This window comes from Zootoca vivipara, chromosome 15 (genome assembly GCF_965207765.1).
Source record: "Zootoca vivipara chromosome 15, rZooViv2.hap1.1, whole genome shotgun sequence".
NCBI classification, from domain to species: domain Eukaryota; kingdom Metazoa; phylum Chordata; class Lepidosauria; order Squamata; family Lacertidae; genus Zootoca; species Zootoca vivipara.
In genome coordinates, this window is record NC_142598.1 from 21,157,215 (window position 1) to 21,177,649 (window position 20,435).

General features: G+C 43.7%; 1 protein-coding gene across 2 annotated transcripts in view; it reads left to right on the forward strand.

Annotated features, from left to right (window-relative positions):
- The window catches only part of TNKS (tankyrase), a 75,455-nt gene extending 57,564 nt beyond the window's left edge, over window positions 1-17,891 (forward strand). For both annotated transcript variants that reach the window (XM_035140373.3, XM_035140372.3), the window contains 10 exons: window positions 688-876; window positions 1,573-1,810; window positions 2,666-2,748; window positions 3,244-3,364; window positions 3,937-4,034; window positions 5,352-5,426; window positions 6,565-6,670; window positions 7,796-7,982; window positions 8,678-8,834; window positions 11,473-17,891. In XM_035140373.3, coding sequence (XP_034996264.2) covers window positions 688-876; window positions 1,573-1,810; window positions 2,666-2,748; window positions 3,244-3,364; window positions 3,937-4,034; window positions 5,352-5,426; window positions 6,565-6,670; window positions 7,796-7,982; window positions 8,678-8,834; window positions 11,473-11,559 — 1,341 coding nt within the window. In that variant the 3' untranslated portion in view covers window positions 11,560-17,891. The remainder of the gene's footprint in view (window positions 1-687; window positions 877-1,572; window positions 1,811-2,665; window positions 2,749-3,243; window positions 3,365-3,936; window positions 4,035-5,351; window positions 5,427-6,564; window positions 6,671-7,795; window positions 7,983-8,677; window positions 8,835-11,472) is intronic.
- Window positions 17,892-20,435: the final 2,544 nt, after the last annotated feature.

Here is a 20,435-nt window from a genome sequence, read left to right on the forward strand (position 1 = left end):
GCAAAGCCTGTCAAATGGGAAACAGAAACGTCTTTCCAGGACTGTTAATTAAAATAGGGTGAATAGACCATTTTTATTGAAACTGTTCCCTGCATGCATATAGCTATTTGATAAGCTGGGGGTGAGAATTCAGCACACTTTTGCACCTGGCCAAAAATCTGAGCAGCAGGGGAATGATAAGATTCTTTGTATGATGTGGCAAAAAAAATGCACATGACTGTTTTCTAGTGATCACATGACTACCATGATAAGTTACCCCTTGATAAATAGTCATCAGTATTTACCAGTGGACTGGTGAAATCCAGATCAAAGTATTGGGGAAGGACAAGTTCCTAGTTTCCACCTTATCCTGCTCCCTTTGTTTCATATATGCAATCAATAAGCAAGCCTTTTTCCATTTCTTCTGTTCCCATCTTTTTATGTAGAAATGGAAAAGGGCTTCCTTATTGATTGCAACTAAGAAATGCCCCCTTTAGGGAAACTCTAGGTGACTGAAGAACTAATTGCAGGAGCCTCAATATACTGCAAGTGTGTTAAGGAGCTTCCAGTACTTAATACGTCCATCCATCCATGCATAGCCAATCATTTAAGAATGCTTTCTTTTGCACTTCCTTTATGGGTGATGCCTGCTTGCTATTCGACTCTCTCTCTTTTTCCCCCTCTCCCTCTCTCTCTCCCCACCGGCAGCATGTGGATATAGCAGCTTTGCTGATTAAGTACAATACCTGTGTAAATGCCACAGATAAATGGGCATTTACCCCATTGCATGAAGCAGCACAAAAAGGAAGGACACAGCTGTGTGCCCTACTTCTGGCTCATGGAGCAGATCCAACGATGAAGAACCAAGAAGGCCAGACACCTTTGGATTTAGCTACAGTAAGTCCATTTTGAAAAAGAAACAGCTGTTATTTCTATGCTGCAGATCACTAACTAGTACAATGGTATGCTCTTAATCAGCCACATTCATATCCTGACCTTTCTGTTAAGGAGCCCAGGGGGCAGATGTAAAGTTGGCCCAATTTTATCCGCTCAAACAACCTTGCGAGGTCAGGTAGACCTCATAGTGATGGACATGAGCCTACTTCTCTCCAGCCCAAATCCAGCACGTGATTCATTACACTACATTGACCGTTGTTTCAGAATTCTCTTGTTTTACATCAAGAGCAGGCAGAACTATGACTTTTGTACAGATTGTGCATCTTTGTTTGTAAACCCACCATTTCGTCCAGGCAAATTCACGATGTGTTCGTTCATTTGGTTACTATTGGACAATTGCTTTCCATCTTAAATTAGATTTTGATCCTTGAACTTTTATATTGAACTTTAAAAACCAAGTGATGGCACCTGAAATGTGAACACGCGTAAAAATAATCTCGCAGCAGAACTTAATGCTTCCAAATTTGGTGTCCAAGGCTGATGGTATTTAACATTCCCAAGCAGATGCCAGTTTAAAGAACAGCTCGAAAATTGAAGTAATTGAAATACAAATGATCTAATCAGGGTACATCTTCAAGAAACAATTGAACGCTGGTTCTAATTTTGTTTTTTAATATGTGATGTTCTTGTTTTCAGGCTGATGATATTCGAGCCTTGCTGATAGATGCGATGCCTCCAGATGCCTTGCCAACCTGCTTTAAACCTCAGGCTACTGTTGTTAGTGCCTCTATCATTTCGCCAGCATCAACTCCATCCTGTCTCTCTGCTGCCAGCAGCATAGACAACCTTGCAGGACCTCTGGCAGAAATAGCAGTGGGAGGGGCATCCAATGCCGGTGATGGAGCAGCAGGAACGGAAAGAAAAGAAGGAGAAGGTAAGTTTGCTGACATTGCGAAGCACTCGGGCTACAATCCTGTGCACGCTGACTAGGGAGTGAGCCCCCTGGTACCTAGTGGGACTTATTTATATTTATTCATAAAAATATTTCTATATCGCCGTATCACAAAAAAATGTATCAAAGCGGTTTACAACAGTAAAAACAAATATATGTAGGATTGCACTGTGACTACTGTAATCTCTCATATTATCCTAATAAGTTTGCTTCATCATGTTGTCCAACTGTAAAATAAATTACAGAGTCTTGGGATTTGCTTTAATCAAATGAAACTTCATTTTGAATCAATAATCTTCCTGACTTTTTGTTAGCAGTTGATTCCTGGTTTTTAAAAATATTTTTAATTAATGAAAGATGTGTTCTGATTCTTTCTTTCTGCCCATAGTGGAAGATTGACTTGTAGAAAGGAACACATTAAAATATAACCAAAGTTGTAAGGCTTTAGAAGTAGTGATGATCGTTAAGAGGGGATTAATACGTTTGTGTAGTTTAACTACTAACAGTTCTGAGTGGCCTCCTCATGCGAGTGATGCAATATCATAGGGTGATACTGATAGAAAAGCAGGCAGGGAGCATTGAACGTGCAATTCCTTATAAGAGAAGCAGAGAAATATTCTCTAGCATTAACCTATACCTAACAGTTTAAATGTCACAAACAGAATCAAAGTTTCTGAACCTGCTTTTGGAATCCACTTTACTTTCAATGAAAGCTTTCTCAAAGTTAGATTAGTTTTTGCATTTAAAAATTGCATTTTGCAATTGATGTTTGGTAGATTGTTCAGTATGTGTTTGCATCCTCTTGTGAAAAATACACTGCTTTGTCTCTGATTGTAGTTGTTGGACTTGACATGAACATCAGTCAGTTCTTAAAGAGTCTTGGTCTGGAACATCTTCGGGATATCTTTGAAACAGAACAGGTAAGAATCTGCTCGCTTCCACTATTTTTTAGTCTTATAATACACCTAGAATAGTAGGAGATATTGTCTAAGATTGGAGCTAGTTTTGTGTGTGAAGGGGCCTTTGGACTTTAGTTTCCAATCAGCATAGGCATTTGATAGTTTTACTTTCCCATTCGTTTCAGTAGGGGTAAAGGTAAAGGGACCCCTGACCATTAGGTCCAGTCATGACTGACTCTGTGGTTGCAGCGCTCATCTCGCGTTATTGGCCGAGGGAGCTGGCGTACAGCTTCTAGGTCATGTGGCCAGCATGACAAAGCCGCTTCTGGCGAACCAGAGCAGCACACAGAAACACCGTTTACCTTCCCGCTGGAGTGGTACCTATTTATCTACTTGCACTTTGACGTGCTTTCGAACTGCTAGGTTGGCAGGATTCAGTAGGGGTAAATCGGTAAAAAAGACAGACTCCTGTCATAATGTAAAATACTTGTTTTTGTTCTTTTCTGTGCTTCTCAGATTACCTTGGATGTACTGGCAGACATGGGACATGAGGAGCTGAAAGAAATTGGCATCAATGCCTATGGGCACCGTCATAAGTTGATAAAAGGTGTAGAGAGACTTCTAGGTGGGCAGCAAGGTGAGTCTGCTAAAGCATCCTGCATCAAAATCAATTGGAGCTTTGTCTACAAACAGTAAGCGCCACCCTTCATCCGCTATAGAAATCTTTCAGGAAGTATTTAGGTAATGAGCGCTTTAGGCAACTTTGTCCATTCGTTTTTGGAGCCTAATCTATTAGAGAACCTCAGGCTTGATGTTGCCTGATGGACTTGAAGGCAACAAAGAAAAGAGCACCAGAATAAAATATAAACCTCTTTTTAAAAATGCAAATGACATGAGAGGGTTTTATCTTCCTGCCTAAGTCATGGCCCCAATTCACACAAAATCAAGCTATTCCTATTGCCACCGTGTCGGAAGCACCCCTTGTCACCAACCCTTCCCATGTGACATCACCATTGCCCCTTTCCAAACAGCAATTCCTCTTATGCTCCTGTCCCAAGGAACCACCTTGGTATTCCCAAGGCCCTTTCTCTTAACGGTTACACACACTTGGCTAAGGTATTGTGCAGTATGTACTATCAAGAGAATTGAGGGCTGTAGAATACTTGTAGAATGGATGCTGTACTTCAATATGCATGTTCTATTTTTCAGGCACCAATCCTTATTTGACTTTTCACTGTGTCAGCCAGGGAACTATCCTTATAGACCTTGCTCCTGATGACAAAGAGTATCAATCTGTGGAAGAAGAGGTAATTATATCTGTAATGACATTTGGGACTGACTCATTAGTGAATGTATTAAACTTCTTAAGGATGCTTCCACACCAGATAGAGAACTGAAAGTTGGCGATCACCTGATCGTTCAACAGAGAGACTAGTAATTTAATTTACTAATTACCAAAACCTTCTGAAATTGGTACATTATACCTCTCTGTTGCAATGTGAGACACAAAATGATTTCCTGAAAGACACAAGTAATCTAACACAGAGCAACACATGGGAATGGAAGGTTGTGGCATGAAATTTTGTTTCTCCCTTTACTTGAATCCATCTTTTACTGGAGGAAAATTCCATTGGCAGACAGGAACCTATCTATGTTTGTAAATGCAGTTTGTATTGTGCTGATAGAGATGCAAAATATCCTAGGGTTAATTTTGTACCTCTGTTTCCAAAACCTGCATAATTGTACTTTAAACATGCCGTGGCTTAGGGCTATGTTGAATGCTTTGTGTTTCTCACCGTCTAGAGATAAAATGAGCATTCCTAATTACTATGTCTATGTTTTAAATGCCCCAAACACTAAGGCTGCTGGATAGCTTCTCGTTGTTAATACATTTGTAGCTGGAGCCAGTCAGGGCCCTGCCCTCCTAGGCCAGGAAGAAAAATCCCTGCCAGGTAGGGAGCAGGTCTTCCAGGACTCACAGCCAAGATGGTCTCTAGAGGGGTAGATATGAAAAAGAAAGAATCCCTTCTGTGAATAAAGGTTTATCTACCCGCTCTCAACAAGGTTAGAGGGGAGCAAGTACCGTAGTGGTAAGCCTGATAGGCTTCTCATTGCCCATAACTCAGCGCCAGTTCTCATTCACTAAAGGGAAACAGTATTCAACCCTTTATCTGCTGTTCTCATCTGGATAGATGCCCTTACAGCCCCATGAGGGGTTGAACCTTGTTGGGAGCAGATAGGAGCTTGTATTAATTGAAGGAGTTCCATGAAATGAGGATGGGAGCAACTCGGGAAAGTTCCTTCTCTGTAACAAACAAGATTTGTGGGCATTGGTATCTCTTATTCATTCTTTTACTGAAGGAAAAAATTGCAGAAATGCCCACCTTTCTCTTCTCCGTTGCTGCCTCCTTCCTCAGAAGGATAGGAAGAAGAGCAAGAACCGTTTATTCACAGCTTGCCTTTCTCGGCCGGGGAGATAAACACGGCTTCTGCATTTGTTCCCCCTCCACCCAGCCACAGAATGTAAAAGGCAATAGATGTAAACACCAGATTAAGATGCAGGCCGTATTTCTGAGATGTCCCCTTCCGGGTGTCTTACTGTACACCACTTGACTGTTTTACAGATGCAGAGTACCATCAGGGAACACAGAGATGGTGGCAATGCTGGGGGGATCTTCAACAGGTATCATGTCATCAGGGTAAGTTTCAAGGACCTTGAAAGCCTTCATATGAAACAGCTACCAATTTTGCTGATAAAGAAATCCTTGCCTAGCAGGATAGAGGACCCTTAGGTCCTTTAACTAAAGCAATTGCAGGAATGGATGGAGTACTGGTGAGAATTTGAGCAGCAGCTTTGAACAGTAAGCTTTTACATTACCTTTTAGACTGGGGGGCCATAATTAAGGAAGCAGGTGAAAAGGGAGCACAAAGTAGGTGGTTTAGTTTAGCCATATATTTACGAGGCTAATATATTTCCAGTTCAGGATCTTCATAAGTAATCACACCTAGTGCTCCTCCTGACCTTATTTCAGTTGTGTCTTATGGCCCTTCAAGGTTGGGAGAAGCCAGTTCAGTGGTGCTCATTTCCCATATCAAAGAGTGCTTGTTGCCCCTGCCTATATCCACTTTAAAGGTAAGAGCTGCAGCAGCACCCACTGCTTTTAAAGTTTAGAAAGAGTGCCACAGCAGCCTTTGAAACCTGCTGGAATAATGTTGCCATATGCCTTTTCTCCCTGGGGCCAAAGGTGTTTGGTCCAAGACATTTCTTCTCTGAATTATACTACATTGTACTTAACACTCCCTGGAGAACATACATTAGTAGATTAAGTATTTCTATTCTGGAGGAATCGTGGGTGAAGCTACGGCTTGTTATGCAAGGCTACAAAAGGGGATTATTATTATTATTATTATTGCAATGATATAGTAGTCTATGGGTTGGATCCAGATTTACATTCTGTAAATGTAATGCCTCCTTTTATTTGTGCACATGACCCAAATTCAACAGAGGCTCCCACTGGAGGAAGGATTGGGGGGCAGTTTTCACCAGTTCCTGCTGCAGCTCTGAGTACCACTTCCCCTTCCTTTCCTGAAGGATCCCCCAATTCTCTGGAGCGCCTTTTCATGGGATTGCAGGAAAATTTACCTCTCCTCTTTTTCATTCAGTAGAGTGTCATACAAAGAGAGCCAGCCCTAAGATCTCCCTTATATTTAGAAATACTGTTTTCTTTTGTTTAAGGTAATCCCACATATTTTTAAAAGGTCAGTTTATATGGAAATATTTTCTCTGGAGTTCTGTTTCTCTGGTTCAGTTATTGCTTATCTTTTATCCTTTTAAAGATTCAAAAGGTGGTGAATAAGAAGCTGAGGGAGAGATTCTGTCATAGACAGAAAGAAGTCTCAGAAGAAAACCATAACCACCACAATGAACGCATGTTATTTCATGGTGAGTAGCCTCTCCTCATCTAGTCCAGGCTTCCTCAAACTCTGCCGTCCAGATGTTTTTGGCCTACAACTCCCATGATCCCTAGCTAGCAGGACCAGTGGTCAGGGATGATGGGAATTGTAGTCTCAAAACATCTGGAGGGCTGAGTTTGAGGAAGCCTGATCTAGTCCAACTCCCTGAAATGCAGGAATCCCAGCTAGTTCATATATGACAGATGGTCATCCAACCTCTGCTTAAAAACCTGCAAGGAAGGAGAGTCCATCACCTCTTGTGGGAGTCTGTTCCACTGTCAAACAGCTCTTATTTCAGGAAGTTCTTCCTAATGTTTCATCAGAATTTCCTTTCTTGTAACTTGAATCCATAAATTGTGTTTTTGTTCCCTTTGGGTTGTATCCAGTATTAGTCATAGACACAGCAGGCCCATTGAAATTAATGGACATTAGTTTTCTGTTTGGACAGCATTTCTTCACCCCCACTTCTTCCTATATTAGTTAAAAGTAGGGTGCCAGGAAAAATGGTGGAAGAGGCACTCTACCACTGTAGTCAAAGGAGCTTGCCAAAGATTCTGGAGAGTTTGCTCACTGGTGGCCACAGTATAAGGAAATACCTTTGCAGATGTTGAAAAGGATCAGAAGTCCATGTTGGTGCTGGTGGTGTTCAGAGATTTCTCTTATCAGAGAAAGGGATTGGTTGAGCATTAGTATTAGCCATGCAGTATGAATGACTATTTCTATTGTACAAGTGGACACTTGTGGGGGGGGGAGAGAACAGCCTTCCTTCTTTCTATGCAAACAAGCTTAAACTCTTTCCAACACTGGTGGTTTGTCCAACAACTTAATCAGTAGAAATGCAGAACTCTGGCTGTAAGTGGTAGTGCTATCTAATCCCAGAGAATGGCTAACAAATCTAGACAGCTTTGTTTTTATGTATATTCAGCAATATTTGAAGTAGGGAGCTTGCCGTTTCCTCGTATATATGGAAATCATAAATATGTACTTGGAAATCTCCAGTGTGGTTTCTTACCCATTTTGTGCATTGCTTCTGAGTTTGATTTAATTCATTTGCATTTGAACATGGAGGCTGTATACCACATGCATAAGCAACGTGTTTTACGTTCTGTTTCAGGGTCCCCTTTTATTAATGCTATAATTCACAAAGGATTTGATGAAAGGCACGCATACATTGGAGGCATGTTTGGAGCTGGGATTTACTTTGCAGAAAATTCCTCTAAAAGTAACCAATACGTATACGGAATTGGGGGAGGCACAGGTTGCCCCACGCACAAAGACAGATCATGCTACATCTGCCACAGGTGGGTTTCTGGCGACCTTTATCACCCCGTCAGTGTTTCTTTTTCTTTAAGAGTTCTTGGGAGCAAAAGTGCTGGTTGAGCATCAAACTGGAAATAGAAAGAAATGCTTTAAACATGTCCGGTCTTTCACCTGGAGAAATGTTTCTGTTGTGCACACTCACAAATTCTGTGTACTAAATAAAACCGTTGATAACAAAGTTTTGGCTTCACTGCCGCTTTGGCCATAGTCCAACATGCAAGTAGACACGGCTTGAGGAGCTAATTATTGACAGAGGACCTTCCATCAGATCTGCTGTTTAGCCATGCCTGCTTTCCTAGGTTAGCCACCTTATTTCTGCCCTCAGTCATGAATCCTGACACAGAGGAAATCTGAATTCTTTTTCGCTGCAGTAAACATTTAGTCATGATGTGTCGTTGGCTAACCACTCTGAAGCCATGGATTGTTGTTAGCTTGCTGGTTGTGGCTTTTCACACAAAGCAACTGGGCAGCATGTGAGAGCATGTTGCTTTTTCTAGATAAACTGCGGCGAGTCAGAAAGCCTGGCTTATAATGTGCAAATGCAGCCTAAAATACAACTTTTGACTGCTCTAAGAACTTTGGGCATTCAAAATGAATAGCTTAAGAAGTTTCAGGTAGCTGCTCATCCCAAGCATTCCTTCTTGCTTTGTTCATCTTGTTTTCCTCCCCCTTTCAGACAAATGCTCTTTTGTCGTGTGACGTTGGGGAAATCCTTCTTGCAGTTTAGCACCATGAAAATGGCCCATGCCCCGCCTGGGCATCATTCAGTCATTGGCCGACCAAGCGTCAATGGACTTGCATATGCTGAGTATGTTATCTATAGAGGAGAACAGGTAAGCAGTGTGCGTGGTGCTTCAGTATACAGCTGGTGATTGATGTGCTAATTGACTGTACCAGTCAACTGATGCACACTGCCTATGTGTCAATAAAGACCATCAGGGCTGCCTCATGCTTTGCGCAGCAAGCTCATCCACTGAGTGTACCATCGGAGTGACAATGCTGTTTCCCGCAGCACATTTATAGTTTGCTGTCTTGGTTGGCCAGGATATATATTTGGATGTTTAAAGACACATGTGCCTTTCATGCTTCACATAGCGGATGTGCTTGCTACATGTTTCCTGCCACAAATGTGTAAAGCATGGATAGGCAAACTAAGGCCCGGGGGCCGGGTCCGGCCCGATCGCCTTCTAAATCTGGCCTGCGGACGGTCCGAGAATCAGTGTGTTTTTACATGAGTAAAATGTGTCCTTTTATTTAAAACTAGTGTCATTTCAGCCCGTTAAAAACGGGCGCTAGAACATATGTGGGCGGCCTCTTGGTGGCGGCGGCGATGGGGCAGGCCCAGGTGGAGGTGCTACTCTTGCCGCCGCCGCCCGAAGAGCAGCCAGCGCAGCAGGCTGAGGGAAGTGGCCCCGGCAGCAGCTACACTCTGCAGGGTGCGCTGCTGGGCAGGCCCGGCCTGGTGTCGGAGCCGGAGCACGGGGAGAAGCGGCCCCAGGAAGAGGGCGAGGAGGAGGTGGAAGTTATCCGGGGCAGCCTCGTCCTGGTGTGCGGCGGCCCCACGACGGGGCAGGCACTCGGTGTAGAGGGGCAGGCACTCGGCGGCAGCCGCCACCACCGGCAGCAAACCAGTCTCCTACACTGGCATAAGTCACCTGAGGAAACTGGCTCAGCTCCCGGTACAGAGCGCGTCTCGGCAGCGGCAAGGCCAGATCGCAACCCCGGCGCTCGGCTATAGGAAATGCCGGGGCCGCGGCGCCGCTTCCCCGTCACGGAACTCGTCCGCGGCGCCGCTTCCCCGTCACGCCGCTTCCCCGTCAAGGAACTCAAGAGAGGCGCCCGGCGGGGCTCCGCCCCCACAAAGAGGCGCAGCGGCGGCAGCAACGGCCGCCCGAGCCCTCAGCCCAGGGGAAAGGCGGTAGAGATAAAGGGGCGTGAGCGCCTCCCTCCATGTGCCCTCTCCCTCTCACACACAGGCACAAACCTCCCCCCATTCACCTCCTCCACCCTCGCTTCCCCAACGCGCCCTGCCTCCCGCAGCCGGCGCCGAGGGGGAGTGTAGGGGGGGGAAGCAGCCTCCTCCTCCTCACGCTTTAACGCAAGTGCAGTGAGGCGCTGTCTGGCTGAGAGCGGCGGTTGGAGGAGGCAGAGGGGGGGGAGAGCGTGTGTGTGTGTGTCCAGTCTCTTCGTCCAATCCCTGTGTCCCTGGAGCCCATGCGCAGTGACCCAGGGACACACGGGACAACTTGGACGCAGGGACACTTGGGCTTTATTATATAGGATGCACATCTGGGTTATTTGTGGGGCATAGCAATTTGTTCATTTTCCTCCCCAAAATATAGTCTGGCCCCCCACAAGGTCTGAGGGACAGTGGACCGCCCCCTTGCTGAAAAAGTTTGCTGACCCCTGGGTGTAAAGTGTGGTGCTTCCCTAATTAATTCTGATTTTCCTGTATGAGGACCAAGCCTCAACCCCTGCCTGGTTAACCCGAAAGGCTCCTAAAAGATCCACATTGTTTTATAATACATGCAACAAGAGATATCTCTTTGCCACTGGAACATTTGAGCATTTACCTGTGGTAAAACAAAAACATTTCATTGGGTTTCATTCCATCCATTTTACGGATTCATATTGAGTGGCATTTTTAAAGCCTCCCCCCCCCAAAAAAACCCCTCTCTCTGTTAGTGCTTGGGCCAGACACTCCCCCTCTGTCTAATGATGCAATGTTGAAATTGGGTAACTTCCCTGTATTACCACCCTGAGCTCCTCAGAGGAAGGCTGGGATATGAGTGTGATAAATAAGTCCCAGCGTGCTGCTTGCAGGAGGCAAAATAATGTTGCTCGTCTACCAGCTCTGAAAATTGGAGAAAAAAGACTCCAAGCTGTACTTGCTGGGCCAGCAGCTGCCAATGTGGTGGGTGCTTTAGAAAGCCTAACGTCCAAAATGTAGCTTTCAATCCCCCAGTGCCCTTTTGACATTCAGTTCTTAATGCTCTGCCCTTTCTCTTTAATAGCACTTGTTCAGATGGTAGTTTCTTTTTGAAGAAAAGGAAGAGCATAGGAACTGGCCTTGGGTGAGAGGGCTCCTGCTGCCTTTTGCAGGAGGGGGAAATGAGCAGCTGATAACTATGGTGGGCAGCATGGAGGGAACATCTTCCAGATATAGGATGCAATGTCTGGAGGGGTAGTGGAGACCGTCTGAGCATGGCACAGTGTTGCAGTACACTGGAAAAGGGTTGTATTCTGTTGGAAGCCACCTAGAGTGGCTGAGGCAACCCAGCCACCAAGTGTGCAGGTTACAACTAATACATTATTAATTATTATTATTTTATTAATAATTTATTTATTAGCATAATAGGGAGGGGTGGAATAAGGGAGGGAATCAACATGAAAGTGGGCTGAAATGTGATTTCTTTCTGAACCTCTGAAATGTAGTTTATTTTTTATTTGTATTTATCTTCTCGTTCTTAGGCTTACCCCGAGTATCTGATTACATACCAAATTGTAAAGCCAGATACTCCCTCACAGACAGCAACGGCCGCAGAGCAGAAGACCTAGTAAATGCTGTTTTGGTGAAACAAATCAGATGACTTTAATAACTTGCGGACTGGATGGATGACAAAAGTTTCAAAACATCAACGTTTTATGAAATGCTTGTCACCATGGAACTAAGTTGTATGTGTTTTATAAAGCATTGCTCTATAAACAGATGTGAGTAACGGAGACGTACTCAATTGCTACTATTCCTTTTGAGGAAATGTTTACAAAGGTTTGCCTTTTAACAACATATCTCAGGCTCACTTTCCCTGCAGTTGCCATGTGTGTGACGACATCATTGCTTCAATCTGGGTGTTTGGGAACATTATTTAACAAGCAGGGCTAGGTCAAGACCATATTTTTAAAAATAATTTCTGATGCCACTGCTCTGGTTGTGTGATGTGTGCATAGCTTGTATTGAACCCATGCCGCCTTCTCAGAGTTGGTTGTCTTTTTGAAAAGTCCTTAGCTGGCTATTTATTTTACTCCCCACCCCCACCCCCACCCCCCGCACTGTGTTACGGAAATGAGCCAGGCCCTTCTTGAGGATATTTTTGCACAAAGTCAAATTGACTAAAATCAATGAACAATGCAATAGGAATTTCTTGTCCAGGAAGGTGTTGGAGATCTAGTTCTTTGGTCTGGGATTCTTTTTGCACTTTTTATGAACTCTTCTTTTTTTATGTTACTCGAAGCGTAGTTTCAGGGTAGAAACCCGTCCTTTTGACCCTCTTGAGTTCCTCTTTCGACAAGAGGAGTTCATACTAGTATTCATGTAGCAACCTCATTTTAAAAACGCCCCTGTCTTTAAAATGTATGAGTTACTTTGCTAGGATGAACACAAACGGATAAATCTGTCCAAGAGAAAAAAAAATCTTTCCCACACAGGGGCTGTGAGAAAGTGAAAATTGTCCTTAAGCTTACAACGAGAAGAAATTCTAAACTGTTACATTGAGGACAGTCTCAGTCATGTGCTGTATCAGCAACTGTCTTCTGACGTGCAAATTGTGTTTTTTTAAAACACCAGTTGATCAAGTAGTGTATTTGCATTTATCTAATCCCAGAAGCCTGACAGTTATTTTCTCTCCATTAAATTTGTCCCCATAAATCTTGTTTGTATGTGAAGAAGCCTCTTTGTGACCACCTGTCTATTTTCAGAGGTCTAGCCACAAAAGTTTTCCAAGAGAAGCAACTTTTTTTTTTTAACAATGCAAAATAGCTTTAGGGGGGAAAGGAAGAAGTTGAAAATTAAGTAGCAATAGAGGTTTATAAATAGGATATGTAACAGAGGGATTACAGTGTTTGTTGTAGAAATATAACCGTGTAAAATCTTTAGTCTGAGGAGGTCAACAGCCAAAGAAGGTTTAATTCCTCAAATTACAGTTCTTCCATTAAAGGTTTTTATTATTATTATTCCTTTAGAGTGACAACAGCAGACTGTTGCAATTATTTTACAACATATACTGGCATCTGCTTGGAAATGGTGGCAAAAATATATTACCTGCTGACACAGCAAGCACAAGAACAAAACCCAAAAAACCTTTTGGAAAAAAATGTCTTTGCCAATAATAATCATGTAGACTTTGACATTGGTCAAGATCAGTACTTGATTCAGGCTGGCGAAATGACTTCTAATATTAAGGGAGACCAGATGAAACAAGCTTTGACAACTGTGAACCTTTCCTTTTGCTTCTGTTGTTCATGGCCACTTAAGTCTCGCTGGGTCTGTTGGCTTACAATGTAGGACTTTGAAGGCCAAAGCTGACCAAAATAGTTTTTCTTTTAATTAAGAAGGCGTGTTGGGACTTCACTGTTAGAATTCTGATTACCATTCATGTTGGAATTTATGTTTTTAAGCATAGCTGGGGGGATATGGCAACTGCATTGCAAGCTAAAAGGCTTTTCCACCAGCTTCACGTAGTTGTTAATCGTAACCCAGCCATACTTCATAGTTCAGTTAAATGGTTAACTTGGATGTGGAAGTTCAGTGTTCCTTTCTCTTGGGAGAGAGAAATCCTGTTTCTGTGGTTGTCTTTCTCCTCCAGTGTGCTAGTTCAACTAATGGATGTTTTAGATTTCATCTTGAGTCCTAACAGCCAGATTCTCAAACTATGGCCCCAATATTTTAAACTGCCCGTGTTTTGTAACTGATGTTTTGTGCAAAGTAAAAGGTGCTGTACGAGGAATTCCATTTGCAGTGGCTTTTGTCTTGTTAGTTACGTGATTCTGTTAACCCTTTCTTGGTCGGACCTTGAAAAATACGCATTGCATGTTTGCTCAAGTCTTCAGAGATATCAAAGCCTAAGATGGATAGTCTTAGAAAAATGAAATGCACACCTGGTGTTTACTGTCCTTCAGAATAACATGATAGCCACCTTTCTCTCATGCAGGAGCTGGTATTGCCCCAGAGAACTCACAAACCGGATTCTTATTTCAGAATAAATTCCATAATAATTATTTCAGTACGACTTCTTTCTTGCTCTGGGGAGAAGCGCGCCCCTGCCTTCCAACTGTGAAGTCGAAGTAACAAGAGTTGTGTTATCTTTAAATAAATGCGGTATCTCCTTGGCCATTGGGTTAAAAATAAAATTAAAAAAGCCATTCCCTACAGGATCGATCAAGAAGATGCTAGAAACATTGTACAATTTATTAGTTTCATCCTGCCTTTTGAACAAGGGATTACTAGTCCATGAGAGAGAGGGCTGACTCCCTGGGTTGAGAGACCCCAGAATTTAGTTAACAGGCCTCAATCACAGCATTATAGAAACACAACAGATCCCTAACAGATGTACTTGTATGATGCATGTCTTAGCAAATGAGACATTTGCCATATTGCATTCTACATTTTTTTTAGTATATAGCTGCAGATGTAAATGTGTGACGAAGCTCATGGTGATTATTTTGGGATGCCCAAGTCACACCATTTCTGCGATTGGTATGTTGCTGCTACAGCAGCAAGGTTAATTTGTTTGCCGAAAATGGGAGAAATGCAAGAAACAAAAAATTATTTGCAGAATTTGCCTTTTTTAATGTCACGTTGAATACTTGGTAGAAAAGAGATGTATAAATCTACACCATTAAAAAAATGTTTTCAGTGAACTCTCTAAGAATAGCTCTCTAAGAATGGCAAGTCCCTCTTTTCTGCCTAAATTGTCTGGGCCTCATGATCTTGGGGCAAAACATGAATATTCCACGAGCTATGATTTGAACTCCTGAAGTGGTGAGGATGTGTATGTATTTTTTGTTTGCTTTAAACCAGGCATAGGAGACTCTGATTTTGAAAGACGCGACAGTGCTGCTGGAAACTGTACTGTGCTGTTTCCAACTCTAAATTGTGCCTCTCCCCAGCTGCTGTAAGTCCAACAGCAGGAATAAAGCAACATGTGCCTCTCTTGTAGGGGTTGTGTTTTTTATTACGGATCCACAGGGCAGTTTAGAGCAATGGAATGACCCAAAAAGAAGGATGCAATAAAATCCTACTTTAAAGCAAAAGAAGAAGGGTAGATCAGTTACTGGATCTTCCTTATACAGGCGACTCCCCACTTACACAGGGGTTACATTCTGGGGCCCAATTGCGCATAAGTGAAATTGCATGAAGTGGGCAGCACCCTCTAAACACCCTTTAAATGCCCTCTCTGCTGCTGTCTCTTCAATCCAGGCAAAATACTGTACCCAAAAAATATCCACAACTAGAATTGAAGCTCTGGGGCTGGCAAGAGGCTGGAGGATGCAAGGGAAAGCCTCTACTGCTGTTGTGCTACCCTGCACATCAGCTGTTAGCCGGGGAGGCTGAGCAGCGTAAACAAAGGCCCACTATGCCTCCAGTCTCTTCAGGGCTTCCTCTGCTTTCACTGATGTCCTCTTCAGGCTCCCAGGAGAGTCTCCTTGCGAGCCACGAGGTCTCTCCTGCTCACTCCCATTATTTCCAGGTTTGAATTGAATTATTTAATTAATTGACTTAATTAAGGAGCCTGGGTAGCTCAGTTGCTTAGAGTGTGGTGCTGATAGCGCCAAGGTTGCAGGTTCGATCCCCATATGGGACAGCTGTATATTCCTGCATTCCAGGGGGTTGGAATAGAAGATCCTCGGTGTCCCTTCCATCTCTAGAATTCTAGAATTGTATTTAATTATTACCCAGCGCCGCACGTATACAGGGCCGTGCACAAGTAGGACACGCATTAAGTGGTGGGATGCCTGTATGTGTTCCAGCCCTTAAGAGAATGGCAGGAGAATCTGCTAGCAGGGCTACCATTAGGCGGAGGAGGTTTTGGCGTACCACTTAAAGGATCGCAAATCATCAGCTAGTCAATATTTTGACCACCGTGGAGGGGGAGGCTGTTGAATTTTTGGCCTCGCACATCAAAGTGTCTGCCAGGATACTGAATTACAGCCCATCACGGCGGGGGGGGGGGGGACGGGGACTTGGGATGCTGTTTTCAGTGCTGTTAATATGCTTAATTTAGAAGTATACTTGGCAGCATTTTAATAATGTATTAAATAACGACTGGAAAAAATTAAAATGCCATGTTTGTGTGCCTGATGGATAACCACAATAGGCACGAGCAGAGCAACAGTGCTGTGGTTGGAGTTGATTACACATGCATTGCAAAGCATAAAATAGAGCTGATTGGTTCCCTTAATTCACATTTACAGCGGCCTTCTCAGCATGGCCAGAGGCTGCAGTCAGGTTCTGTCACATGGAAGCCTTGTATTTGAATGCGAGAGCTGTATCCATGGGCGCTGAAGTTCGTATTGCAAGCAAAATAGCTGTGAGTGCTGTGAGAGATGCCTGCCCTTAGCTGCTCCCCAGACGATGGTGTGTGGGCTGCTGTGAATGTGAAGAGAGCCAGTGAAATTGGTGGCTGAAGACTGCTGCATTTTGTGCTGCGTTCGCTTGCAGCCATCCTCATCTTGAAGCTGGTCTCAAATGTTAAAACGTCCATATGAATATGAGCTCTTAATGTTTCCACCCACCGTACATCTGATTATTGTGAATATCAATACCACTTCTGGTGCTTTCTGACACTCCCAAGTATAAATCTCCCATTCCCAGCTGGCTTCATGCATGCAAGAGGAACTAGATTTGTAGTTATTGCTGCAACACCCAATGTCAGTGACTGAAGCCTTCAAATGTTCTCTTAAGGAATTCTCCTAAAGGTGGGTTCCTCGCATATGTAGAAATGGCTCCCCAGGATTGTACCCAATAGGAGCAAGGCTACATGTATTCTGTGATTCTTCAGTAGCACTGAGAAAAGTCGCAGGATAGTATGGGGTGTAGGACTCCTGCTAACCTCACCTGCACCAAAACACAGTTTTCTGGTGCTTTATAGTGTGGGGGCAATTAGTCTGCTGAAATCAGAGTTAATTTCCAGAAATTAAGGCTTGGACTTCAGTATCCTTCATAGCTCCTTGCTAATCCCTAATACAAAGGTAGAACAAATAATGGAAAATTGTAGAACTGCATAAAACACATGGGAAATAAGATCATGCATATTTGCTTAGTACATAATTTAGACAAGCTGCAGAAACTGGATGCAGAATTTTAGTTTATTTTAGAATGGAATCTCACCCAGGTTTCCACCGTGTCTGCTTAGAGGTTTTGTGAAGCACAGAGTTGGGGTTTTTTCATATTAATAAAAAGGAATGCTTTTATTGGAGGAAAATGTGGCTGTGATCACAGAGGATGGTAATATTTTCACCTTGACTTCCTTCCATGGTCCTTGTGGTTTGTGGCTGTGAAGGTGGAAAAAGAAGACTAATTATGCATCAAAGTTGAAATGTGTCTATGGCGGTGAATACTCATTCGTGTTTGTAGCTTACTGATCGACCAGAAGGTAGATTTGTGTGTGTGCTGGTTCAGTTCAAAGTATTGGTTTGGTAAAGGGTTTAAAAGCTTGTCTGTTACAATGCAATCTCAACTTCCCCCCCTTTTTTGCAATTGGCAACTTTGCAGTAGCCATCAACCTGTGTATGCAACCCTCCTAACAATTTTAACACCTAGTTATTTCCATAGGCACTACCAACTACTAGCTTTGCATTTAAAACAAAAACAAAAAAACCTTGTATAACTTGCTTGCATTGCTAGCCTTGTGTTCTTAATACCTGTTGGCCATAGAAGAACATATGAAATCCCAAAATGGCCTTTCATTGTTTGTGACCTGGAACTGGGATGTTTATTCCCCGCCCCCCTCTTGCTAAAAAGAGGATATTAGAGTCTCTTAACTTAACCAATGTGATGGAATTTTGCATAAAGCCAATGTAACAACTTAGATATTACTGTGCTTTAACTTAATGTCTGACCTATAAGTACTTGTGACAGATTAAGATTCAATAAACACACTTTTTTAAAAACACTTTTTTGGTGGCTTTTATCATGGGTGGGGAGGCACCAAAGGTTGTACCACTTTCTTCAATTGCTTACTCCAAAGGCTGGTTGTTGCCAAAGCTGTGTGTACCCCTCTATTCTTTCCACATTGCCGCAAAGTGTGGCATTGGATGCACAAGCTCACTCCATTTCTTTTAAACTTTCTGGTTCTTACAGCTTATTCTACAGCGTGAACAACGCTTTCTGTAATCTCGGAAGACAGGAAGAGATAAATCTGTAAGAGGCTAGTGGAAGGGTTTGTCTCGTGTGGCTCCTTGCCTCTCCCTAGGACTAGCAATTAAAAAAGAAAAGAAAGAAAGAATAAAGCAGTAAAATATTGCAGGGGGAATTGCTGATATAACAATGCAGTCATCCAACTTCAAGGATCTTTAATCTGCAATAGTGACTGTGAGGGAATTAGGACAGGTGCAGTTATTTTTTAGTGAAAATAACATTTGCAGTAAAGCCGTTATCTAAAAGGTACAGGAGTTCTGAAGCCGATAGGGTTGTTCCACCCCGTTGTACAGTTTAGTCCAGGCATCCCCAAACTTTGGCCCTCCAGATGTTTTGGACTACAATTCCCATCTTCCCCGACCTCTGGTCCTGTTAGCTAGGGATCATGGAAGTTGTAGACCAAAACATCTGGAGGGCCGCAGTTTGAGGATGCCTGGTTTTCCTGACACTCAAATGGCATTCTGCAGTGTAACTTAGCTTTTTACTATCTGGGTAAATTCTATTTGTATTTATACATTAAGTGCAGGGGAAAAAATGCAGGGGCCTTTTGTTTTATGGTGCAAATTTTTACACCTCTCCACTTTAGCCTCATTTCGTCCCCCTTAAACTGTGTTCCAGTGTAGGCTAGGGTTCATTGATAAAATGAGGAATAGCAAATTCCATTCAAATAAACCAGCTTGTTCACTATTGCCATTTCCCCTCTCCAATACCATACCCAAGCAGGACCAAAAAGCTTCTTATTACTTTGTATGAAAGGAAACCATTACTGAAAATTTATTTCGCATGATCATTGTCAGACAATAAATTAAACACTTGATAACCTAAAACACACACACACGCACATGCATTTTAGACAGCCTATACATAAAAATATAAGAGGTGGGAGTTTGAGCTATTGCACTGGTGGGAGGTGTATCAAAAGCTCATTCATAAAGGTGAGTGGACTAAGCCACCTGCCTTCAAGGAGGCATCTTTGCTTCCTATCCTTTGGCCATGGAGAGAACAACAAACTAAACAGTGCCTGTGCAAGCAGCATAACCAGGAGACATGGGTGTAAGTCTGATTTAAAGCGTTGGGACTGAAAATTGAAGACTTCAATGTAATCATTCCATACTTAGATGAGCTGAGAAGAAAGGGCACAGGCCAATTTGCTTCCTCGCTTAAGGCTTGCTTGCAAGGGTACACACGTGGTTGGGGGCTGTAAATTGGCTTTTGCATTTGGGGTGAAGCAGCAATAGTAGCAGAACGTACGATGTGGGGAACTAAGGGAAGCCCAGCAGGTTTTATTTGAGCCGTCACACAATTTGCAGGGGAGCATTTACACCCCTTCCTAAAGGTACAGGGGCCCCTGACCATCAGGTCCAGTCGTGTCCGACTCTGGGGTTGCGGCGCTCATCTCGCTCTATAGGCCGAGGGAGCCGGCGTACAGCTTCCAGGTCATGTGGCCAGCATGACAAAGCTACTTCTGGCGAACCAGAGCAGCGCACAGAAACGTACCTTCCCGCTGGAGCGGTACCTATTTACCGTACTTGCACTTTGATGTGCTTTCGAACTGCTAGGTGGGCAGGAGCTGGGACCGAGCAACGGGAGCTCACCCCGTTGCAGGGATTCGAACTGCCGACCTTCTGATCAGCAAGCCCTAGACTCTGTGGTTTAACCCACAGCGCTAAATCCCATTGAAAATAAAAAGCCATTTCCCCTCACCCCACCCCATTTTGTCACGGTCTGGTCGACGGGCGGTTGAAGCCCTGACTGAGGACGTCAGGACCAGAGGCAAGATGGTGATGTAGAAGCAGGAACAGGTGCAGGGCTGATGGTCCAGCAGCAGGCAGTCGCAGGGTCAAGGAGCAAGGCGGACAAAGGTCTGGGAGTCGAGAAACAAGGCGTCAGCAAGGCAAAGGTCCCAGGGTTGAGGATCAAGGTGTCGGCAAGGCAAGGGTCCAAGGAGCGAGAGGCCAGAGGCAACCAGGCAGGGGTAGCGTTGCTATGGCCAAGAGCTGAAGGGAAATGCTGAGCTTTTATCCCTCCCAGCTCCTGCCACCAGGTGCAGTGAGGTATCAAGTGGCCTCACCTGAGTGACCACTCCTTGCTTCTCCAGCACAAGCTGAGGCAGGCCCCAGTCCTGCAAAGCACTACAGGCCCCAGAGCCTGACTCCTGCCCATACTCCTGACACATTTTAAGCAACAGATTGGCATTGTACATGGTGGTGTACTTTGAAGAGAGTGGACGCCTAGCAAGGAGCAGAAAACATGGATCACGGTAGCTTCTTCCTATGCCTCCATTTCTTCTGTGACAACC